This window comes from Coptis chinensis, chromosome 3 (assembly GCF_015680905.1).
Source record: "Coptis chinensis isolate HL-2020 chromosome 3, ASM1568090v1, whole genome shotgun sequence".
In the NCBI taxonomy this organism is placed as follows: Eukaryota; Viridiplantae; Streptophyta; class Magnoliopsida; order Ranunculales; family Ranunculaceae; genus Coptis; species Coptis chinensis.
The window spans coordinates 89,727,048-89,737,500 of NC_141458.1; the positions used below are offsets into that span (position 1 = coordinate 89,727,048).

Consider the following 10,453-nt stretch of genomic DNA (forward strand, 5'->3'; position numbering starts at 1 on the left):
CGGCCCAATTTCTTGTAAAGTTTAATAGTTGGCTGATCCCGGAGGAATCGAAAACGACAGAACACTACCAGGCAACCCACTTTGCGAGTTGCATACTTCACCTCGACGAAACATTTTTTACACATTATTGCATATACAATTATAGACCATGACGCGCCTGGTGATTGGTCTTTCGACTGTTGAAATTGTTTTATATGTCCACCCCGTTTCTAGGTGACAAACTGAAAATCGTTGTCTTCCTGCATGGTGACGATAGTACATCCCCCAGGGCCCAATCCAAAAAGAGTATATGATTTCCAATCCTAACAAACATGTTGTTAAAAAATAATACTTGAAAATTCTAATAGTGTAGAACAAATTCTGTTTCTATTTGATGACAGATAGTCATTAAATAATTATATTATGTAAGGCACTTGATATACTAGCTCGAGCTGCTCGCAAGTTCTACCAGAGAAAGATAAAACTGAAGAGATATAATAATGAGAAACAAAATGAGAACGCTTACGATGGTACACAATATCATTAGTACTTATCCTTTTCCACACAATATGTCAACTATTTGCCTCCTTGCACAGAGAAATCGAGAATCAGCTCTGAGCCGAGGCCGCAGGATTGCCATTCGGAAATGATGTGTTGTTTTCTGGGTTTTGATGGTCAGCACTTGCGTGCTGCACAAACTCTTCAGGCGACATGTGAAACCCATGGCAAGCACAAACAATCCTAATTTGATTTTTTTCGTACCTGTAGGTCACTCCAGAAATGGTTCTACCATTTGGTCCTGAACCTGTGGTAGAAACCCATGGTAGATCTGGGTACGAACCACTTCCCCCAAATTTCAAACCCAGTGCGATTCCTGGCCTTATGACCGAACTTGACAGAGGGCCTTCCACTGCCTGATTGTGGTATGCTTCCTTGGTCCTGCTTCCCTTTGTTTCCTCTTCAGTTGGTGATGAAGAAGACGCACCACCCTCTTCTGTTGCATGCTGCTTTCCAAAACTTCGTTTCAACTCAGATGTCTTTCTTGTATCTGGTGAAGCTTCTGATGAAGCTTGAGTGACGACTGCATTCACCAAAGAATGGTACAAAAAGGTTCAAAGGCATGCATAGAGACAAATAGAGCTTAAGAATATAATAAGTATTCAAATGACAGCAATTTGAACACAAATGTTATATTACCGTAACAGTCAAAATTGTAATTCGTGTGTGCACAACAAAAGGATTAGCAGATAAAAAGTGGGGTCGTACCATTTACGAACTTCTTTGCACACCAATAATGCACGGTTCATCTCATTTGTACATTGACACCCTATTGCCGCTAAAAGGCACTTAGTTTGGAATCACCTCAGAGAAGTTTTTTTTCGAAAATGATGATGTAGGCACGAGGCAGACCCCTACCTGCATTACCTCCTCAAAATTACATGCCCAACCCTATCCTTCTCAACATATTGATGTAACCTATTGTCTAGAGGAGGTATAAAGTATTCCTTCATAGTACTACCATCTGCTAGTGAGGCAAGATGGTTTGAACACCAATTAGATCCTCTATACACATGACTGAATCTAATACTTACAATCTTCAATGACATCTGCTTAATACAAGCTACTAGATTAGCACAATACCCAGGGAAGTTGGTAATACATTTAATGGCCACTGGCTACTGTAGGGTGATTTCAATGCTATCCTTTATTTTGACGAAAAAAAAAGGTGGCAGAGCTAATCTCCGATCTCTGAATGAATTTCAACAACTGGTGGGTGATTTGGGTCTCAGTGAGCCCAAATTTACATGGAATAATTACTGATGAGGAAGGGATAAGATAAGAGAGACATTAGACCGAGCTGTATGTAATTCTAACTGATTTAATCTCTTTCCCATGCTTGCCTTAACCATGTCCCAACCTCTCCTTTTGATCATCATGCCCTGCTTCATGGACATGTGGATCAAGGACTTCTCCTGCGATCAGGTCATTGCCAGCTCTTGGAGCTCTGATCATATAGGATCACCTTCGTTTACTCTTAATTCTAATCGATGAAGCACGGACACGCAGACACGGTATAATTCAAAAAAGTAAGACACGGATACGTCATGGACACGTTAAAAAAAATATATATATATATATATATATATATATATATATATATATATATATATATATATATATATATATATATATATATATAATTGAAATTTAACATTCTCCACCAAATTTAAATCAAAATATGAACACCATTTTTGAACATGTCCAACTCTAAAAGATTAAACAACAACATACATGTCCAATAATGTAAGCTAATGCCAACAAAAGAAATAACAATTACAGAAGATTTGTAACAAATATATATAAAAAGGACTTGGCAATCATCAAGCGCAGTCGTGCATTGTGCCTCATTTTTCTTATTTCAAGAGTGAAATAAAACCCCTACCAAGTCATGTCTTCTTTCAAGTATTTTAATCACTTTTTAAAAAATAAGAATAAAATGTAGAAGTGTCTCCCATGTGTCCCTAGTGTGTCCACAGAGTATCGGAAATTCTAAAAATTAATTAATAAATCCGACACTCCAAATCGAGTATCAGACACGTGTCGGAGGCGTGTCGGGTCCGATACGTGTCCGACACGGATACGTTGCCCCTAGAGGAGTGTCCGTGCTTCATAGATTCTAATCTTGCCAAAACTAGCTAAGCCCTTCAGTACTGGAGTAAAAATCATTTTGGGCACATTATCTCCCAAATTAAAGCTTGTAAAGCCAAGCTATGGGACCTTTCTTCTAAACCTTGGATGACCATATCATGCTTGAAATTTCTCACGCCAAAACTGAAATGGAGTCTCTCCAAGTGAAAGAGGCTTCTTACTGGAAACAACATTCCAGAAGCATTCAACTAGATGAGATAACAACAAGGGGGTAACTAGTATTAACCCCACACTAGATGGGCCAATTAGGATTTTCCCACACTAGATGGGCCAATTAGGATTTTCCCACACTAGATGGGCCAATTAGGATTTTCCCCAGTAGATGGGAAATTAGGGTCTCCCACACACACAAAAAAGTCAAATATGGTTGACCGTGTGTTTTTTTTTTTTGGGAATTTGGGGGGCCGCCCAAATACACACAAAAAAACCAAATGGGGTTGACCGTGTGTGTTTTTTTTTGTGAATTTGGGGGGGAGACCCTAATTTCCCATCTAGTGTGGGGGGGACATCCTAATTGGCTCATCGTGTGTGTGTGTGTGAGGGGGGGGTATATTTTCGTCGACGAAGGAATAGCATTGACAAACTTCGAAGAGATGATGGTAGTTGGTTAATAGGCTGAACCCGCTTCCATCTAAATATATTTCCCCACACCGAAGAGCATTTGTTCCCGAAGAGATTTATAGGAGATAATGTGGGACTTGTTTATGAAACTATCTATATGTTTTTAAAACATTATTTAGAGCATGAAAAGCAAAAGAAAGGGTGGTTTACTTTGAAGTTAGACATGGCAAATGCCTACAACAGAATTGAATGAAATTTCCTTCTAGACATTATATGTTAACTTGGCTTCTCTTTTAAGTGGGTTTCTCTAATAACTTGACCTTGTATCTATAGTATTCTTCTCAGTGGAAGTCCCCCAAAATGGTTTAAACCTTCAAGGGGTCCCAGACAAACAGACCCCTTATCCCCATACTTGTTTGTCATTGCGACTGAAGCTCTCTCTAGGTTATTGACTAAAGCTGAAGAACAAAATCTCTGCCAAAAATATTTGTAGAAGTGCACCTGGGCTTACCCATTTACTTTATGCTGATGATCTCATAAATTTCTACAAAACTAAGATCGATGAATTGCATAATCTTCGTAGTCTCAACACCTATTGTGCTTGTTCTGGACTAAAACTAAACTACGAATCTACGATAAATCCACAGTTTCTTTCAGTCCAAACACACATTCTATTTACCAGAGACTTATTAGATCTTTTCTCAATGTCAAACCCATGCAAGCCAATGACAAGTACTTTGGCTCTCCTATACTTTTTTCCAAGTCAAAATTTAATGACTTTTCAAATTTGACTCAAAATTTGTCAAATATTGCTACTTGGAGAGCTAAGGTACTATCCCAAATAGGAAGAACGGCGTAGTTGAAGCTCCTCCCATTTATTTCATGGCCACCTTTCATCTCCCAAACCACACTCTTACAAAACTCGACAACACTTGTAGGGTTATTTGATGGAGAGGTACAAATGAAGCCGAAATTCCACCTCACTAAATGGAACATCATTACCGAACCCCAAATATTCTGGAGGGTTAGATTTTAGACTCAGCCGAACTAAGCTATGTTTGCTAAAATTACTGGAAGGCGTTGACTGCCTCTGACTCTATATGAGCGAAAGTTATGAAAACAAATTATTGATACAATCTTCACCTTAACTCTTCCATGAAACCACCCACTGCTGCTTCGTATACTTATAAAGTATGTGAGAAGCAAACCATATCATCAAACGAGGAGCACTCTGGAATATCGATAATGGAAAAAGGTACTTTCTGGTCTGATCCTTGTATCCTCTTTAATGACCAGCCAACCTGTCTTAGGGACTCAGTGATTCATATGACAATAGTAAGGTAGCTGACATCATCTTACCTAATGGAGTATCGAACATTCATCTCATTAGCAGTATCATCAATTCCAGATGTCTCAAGATTAATTCTTAAAATAAGACACACTATTGAAAAAGAGGATATACTGATAAGTCTAATTCTGGAAAGTTCACTGTTAAATTCGCTATTCATATTGCTAGGTCACTGGATTTATGTTATAATCAGTACTCTAATTGCCCTAGACCTAAAGTTCTAAAAGAATTTTGGAATCTAAAATTATTCCTTTGCGACTTAAAACCTCTATCTGGAAACTTTTCAACAACTTACTTCCCACTGCAGACAAGTTGGTATCCTAGCATACTAATATTGATAGTACTTGTCCACTGTGCAGTCTAACGCCAGAAGAACCAAATCACCTATTTTTTTCTTTGCCCCTCCTCTCGGAGTATTTGATTTGCTTCACTTTTAGCGATTAAATGGGACATAGTCCTTGATCAATATAACTGGTTAGAATTTTATCTCCACCTTGATTCTGAGTCCACGGAACAAGTTTAACTACTTATGCTTTCTTCCTTCTTAAAGCAATTTGGTATTACAGGAATCTTATTAAGTTTCAACACAAGCTATGGGACTCCACTCTTATTCTTCAATATGTTTTCAAAGACTGGATGCAATGGTCAGACCATAACAGAACAACCAAAAGCCAGACATCAATATCACAGTAAAATATCATCTTCACTCGAGAATCTAAATCGATCCCACCTCCTCCAGGCCGAGTTAAAGTCAATTTTGATGCGGTTTTTCATAAAACAAAGAGGCATGATAGCAATGGAGATTGCTTACTGGGATTTGCACATAGAATGGAAGCATTCTCCCCAGGTTAAGCTGAATTTCTAGCATCCGAGGCAGCAGTCAATGTGGCAAAAACTAACAACTGTAGAAGTGACATCTTCAAAGAAGACTTAAAAACATTGTGGATATCTGCTATGGAATCACTACCTCTTTTGACTGGTCGTGGAGGCCTATTTATGCATCTGTTCGTTCTAACTTGATGGAATTCTTGTCTTATAGATTAAGATATGTTTCTTGAAATTGGTTTAGCCCATGAACTTGCTAGATGTGCTTGGGAGCATGGACCATTTGTTCCATGCACATACCCTTCACCCTTTGTCTGTTCGTTCTTAGTTGCTAATGAATGATCCCCACTTTATGTGGGTAATTCCCATCCACAATGGATGTATATATATACACATAGTGTGTGTGAGAGAGAGAGAGAGAGAGTAACGAATTTACTATTTTACTGGGGCATTTAATAGGCAAGCGAAAAAGCAATAAGGAGGAAAACCAGTTCACAGTTCACACCGTAAGTGAATTGACTTCATGTTAAATTTGGTTTACATTTGTTCCATCAAAAGTTTTCCAGGCTGAAATTCTTGCTTTAGGATAAGCCCTGGGGAGCTTCCTAATAAGACCTTATCACCAAGACAAAGAACCAATTTGAGGCCAACCTCCATCCCACTTCCTTCTCCAATTTTCCAACATTGACAGAAAGAATGCCAATTTCTTATACCTCACAAAGCCATATTAGAATCATCAAACAACTAAAATCTCTAATTCTGTATCAAAGACTTCCTTCTCTAAGGGGAAAGAGGTTAACCATTTGGTAATAAAAATTTGATTTTCATATCACCACACAACTCCCTCTACATTTTATCAATTCAGTGTAAGTACATCACTGTAATATAAAGCAACTCCGACTATTCTCATACCACTCCAACTATTCAGTGTAATACAAAATAAGATTTGGAATAAGATTTAAAAAGTAACTCCAACTATTCTCATACCACTCCAGCATGACGTTCAGACTTTCTTGTCACTCTCCTCTCAGTAGAACTGCCATCGTTCTTTTTTTTTTACTTGAAGCAGTATGTCTTTGCTGTGTGTGCCGTGCGCCAAAACCATCTACATCAATATATCTACCTCCCTTCCGCTCTATCTATCTTTATTTTTCCTTGCCATACACACTGGCTCATCCATCTCAACATCAATCTTTTTCACTAACACAGCTATGGTCTTTGTTGTGTCGGCCTGCAACCCTCTAGATATTTACTTCCCTTATGGATCTCTACTATAAATTCCCACTGATGTGCTCAAGAGAGCCTCATATCTAATCCTATCTTTCCTAAAGTTCCATATTATGGTTCACCCATGCCAATGGTGCTGTCCTTGCAACACTTAAAAAAAATGATGCTTTATGGATGGCCGCAAAGAACAGTTGATTTACAGATACTAAACTTGAAGAGCTTGCATTTAGAGGGCAGTAAAAGGGGAGAATTTCTACTAGATCCTGGTCTCTCAAAATCCATCTCTTGGTCGTAGACTCTTTCTTCATCATTTTCTAGATAGGTTATTGGGAGTTTCAAAGTTCCTTCAAATGTCGCTTCTTTGTGTGGCGGTGTGGCCTGTGTCCTAATGTTAAAATTTGACAATTAATAACCACAGAAAAGGGAACTTCAAGGAAATTGTACTTTTCTCTTTCACGGTTTCGTACACTATCGTCTTAGGGTCAGGGACCTCTTGTGTTTGTCCACGTTCGATGAAGGACCTGCTAGCGTCATGGCACATGAGATGCCATTCGCAGGTTGGTGACGTATTTAGAATACGATATATTTCGACTTCGCATTACTCGGTTTATGATTAGATAAAAACTATAGACATTTTCGTAGAGTGGTGGCAACAACAGAGGAAGTCGTTTTGTCCATTGGAGGCTTCTTATTCTGAATAGTAGTCCTTTGATGCCTCTTGTACTAAACTTTGTAATCCCCTCTTGCATCTACATTTTATATAACTTTTGCCGAATAAAATGCCATCATCTTTGGATTCAATGCACATAGCAATCTTTTACCAACCTTAATAAGTTAAAAAATTAAAAATTAAAAAATAAAAAGATACTCTAGAGTAATATCTTAGTAAAACATATTGCACGTTCAAAAGCTAGCTAACAAACACGCCATCATGGTTAGGGAGTTTACCAGTATAGCATTCTGTTTTCCTAATGCAATGATCCAAATAAAGGCAGTAGATATGCTAAGAAAGTAAAGACAAGCAGAGCGAAAGAATATTGACCTCGAGACATATTTGAGACATCTTCCAATCTGCCTAGATTTGGAATAGCACTACTAATGCTTCTTCCAGCATAAGAAGAAGGCAGCTGCATATGATGAGACATCAAACCCCAAGATGACTCATTATTTAGCGTTGGGATCTGGACAGGCGAGTAACCAAATGTCAGAGGCAAGTTTCCAGGATTAACAGTCAGAGACCCAGGTCCCTCATTACTTGCAGGAGGCATCAGCTGCATTGCAGAAGGTGAAGGAAACCCAGATGCACTGGATTCACCATTGACACTAGATACCTTAGAAGATAATGCGTATTGCCTACTCATCGGCTGCAATGGAGTTCCATAGGTTGAATTCCCAAGCCTGGGATCATTTCCAGGTGGAGGATTTGATTGCTTCTGTCCATAACGCTCCTTAACAACCTCAGAGGAGCCACAACCGCCACTACTGTACTGCTTAGTAACATCCTCGAAATGTGAGACAAGTCCTGATGTGGATCCTCCAACTTCAGATTCTGCCACATCCTCATGTTCTTCAGTTGACCCATCTTCCGTGGCAACCGAAATATGAGAAGCTCTTACAGAGCTGTTAACCATAGGGGGAGCCCTACCATGTGCATCAGTATGCTGGACTTCTCTCTCAGGCCTCTTTTGGTGGCTAAACTCCTCGAACGACATTTTACGTTTGTTAGCAGCCTCAAGCCACGGCTTACTCCCACTATCTTTAGGATCGGACTTTACTTCCTCAACTTCTGCTGAATTCCCACCCCAATAGCTGGCGAACTGTTGAGCACTGCCCACCTGCAAATCCGCAGAACCAGAATTCACAAGATTAGTGAAAAAGTTCTCTTTCGATTGTGATGCATCACTGGTTTGGGAACCATCCTCGACATCCTTCTTCTGTATACTTGTATTAAGAAAGTTTCTCAAATCACCCATTGAATTGTCAACAGTTCCACCTTCCTCAGTCTTAACATCAGATGAAGTAGCATCTTTACCTTTCACTTTACCATTTGATCCCCCAAAAGAAAGACCCAAACTCAATTCAAGCCCGTTATCATCCTCCATATTATACAAACAACAAATCAGGCATCCTGCATTTCAAAAACAACGAATTACAGATGCTACAATAAACAAATTCCTACTAATTAAGCAAAATATATAAGGAGAAATTTGGAGGGGCACCGATCTCAATGAAACCCTAACAAGATCATTTTAAGGAGCTGTTGTTGTCGGTTTTATTCAACCACGTGCTAATATTTATGTATCAATTTTCCTTATTAAATCAGGTCGACCTGATGAGAATATTAAATAATCGTCACGTTTTTTTTTACTTTTTATAGTCGGTGTGAACCGTTTTATGTGGGGATCAAATTATCTAAAAGAACTCGGGCTCAAAACCTTGTCTTTATATCGCCTCTCCCTATATATATTAAAGGTGTACTCTTATGTCGATATTTTCTTTCTTAGGGGGCACTTTCTTTTTTTTTTTTTTTTTTTTTTTCGATAATACCTTATATATTCATAAACTAAACCAGTATAGGGGTAATTTTGTTTGTCAGGATACACTATGGTAGCTGATCCCTTTGTTGCAGTTGGGAGGCCCATTTTGCTAACTGATGAGCCTCACCATTAGACCTCCTATTTATCCACTTAAACTTACAAAACTCAAAATCAAAGCTTAACTTAACAACATAGTCTCTCAAGCTCTCATACAACCATGAAGAAGACTGGCTATTTAAAGCCTTTATAACCTCTGAACAATCCCCTTCTATGTACACTGCAGTCCACCCAAAAGCAAGAGCAAGTCCTATAGCCACCTCAGCTGCAACCATCTCTGCTTCCTATGCTGACCTGGCTTGGAACTTTCTAGTGCCTGCCCCTATCACTCTGCCTTCCGAGTCCCAAGCTATTGTTCCAGCTGCTGCCTCTCTTGAGGTAACCTAAAAAGCAGCATCAAACCTTAAGTTAACACAATCATTAGGAATCTCAGGGAACATAGAGTCTAAATCATATTTAAACTGATCAAAAGTAAACTCAGGGGGGTTAGAGATCTCATTCTGATTATTGCTTTCTGCAAAGCCATTGTTACATTTGTAGGCCTCCAGCTCACTTCTTCTAAGAGTTCTTTCCCTGTTTGGAACCCTATGTTCAAACTTAGCTTCATTTTTTGTTTTCCAGATGTTATATAGCAGATAGCAAGCCTGAACTCCTGCCTGAGATATCTGTTGGCTCTTGCTATTGCACCAACTAATAAATTTTGTAATCCATTCTTTGGCATTATTACTACCGTTGTTTTCCATTCTCGGACCTAAGCCCTCGATGAGAACCACGTAAGTCCGGACCATTCCATATAAAAAAACAGATGACTATCTGTTTCCATACTCTTGTAAAGACAAAGGGCGGGAGAAGTCCCCACCATTTTCTTAGAATCCAGCCTTTCCCCCATTGGCAAAGCATACATGTACACTTTCCATAGGAACAGCTGGAGATTGGCTGGGATTCTAGCTTTCCAAATGTGCTTCACAGTATGTTTATTAAAGCTAGAACTCTGCCCTATATCATTATCCATCGATATGTGTTTGTAAGCAGATTTCACTGTGAATCTCCCTGACTTCTCCCCACTCCAAACCATCTTATCCTTCCCTAGACCCAAAGGTCTGATTATAACTTCCTTAATTCTTGCAACTAAGAAAGGAGGAAAGAAAGCTGTGAGCTTGGCTTCATCCCATCCAGACCTATCCTCATGGAACAGGTCAGCCACATGGAG

At 39.1% G+C, this 10,453-nt stretch overlaps 1 protein-coding gene across 2 annotated transcripts; it reads right to left on the reverse strand.

Moving 5' to 3' along the window:
- Positions 1–314: 314 nt before the first annotated feature.
- On the reverse strand, positions 315–9,080 carry NINJA (Putative interactor of JAZ). 2 transcript variants are annotated; one of them, XM_086603211.1, is made up of 3 exons: positions 8,869–9,080; positions 7,692–8,777; positions 315–1,060 (listed from the first exon to the last, which is right to left on the reverse strand). In XM_086603211.1, the coding sequence occupies exons 2-3, from the start codon at positions 8,749–8,751 to the stop codon at positions 588–590; spliced, it is 1,533 nt and encodes a 510-aa protein (XP_086459337.1). In that variant the 5' UTR covers positions 8,752–8,777; positions 8,869–9,080; the 3' UTR covers positions 315–587. The 2 variants fall into 2 exon arrangements, with proteins under 2 accessions (XP_086459337.1, XP_086459336.1); XM_086603210.1 differs by having other exon boundaries at positions 7,692–9,074.
- Positions 9,081–10,453: the final 1,373 nt, after the last annotated feature.

Bases quoted from the DNA above. Each gene is read 5' to 3' on its own strand.
- NINJA (XM_086603211.1), bottom strand. From the start codon at position 8,751: ATGGAGGATGATAACGGGCTTGAATTGAGTTTGGGTCTTTCTTTTGGG. The intron at 1,061-7,691 runs GTCAATATTCTT...TGGTGAATGCAG, and splicing joins TGTCTCAAATATGTCTCGAG to TCGTCACTCAAGCTTCATCA.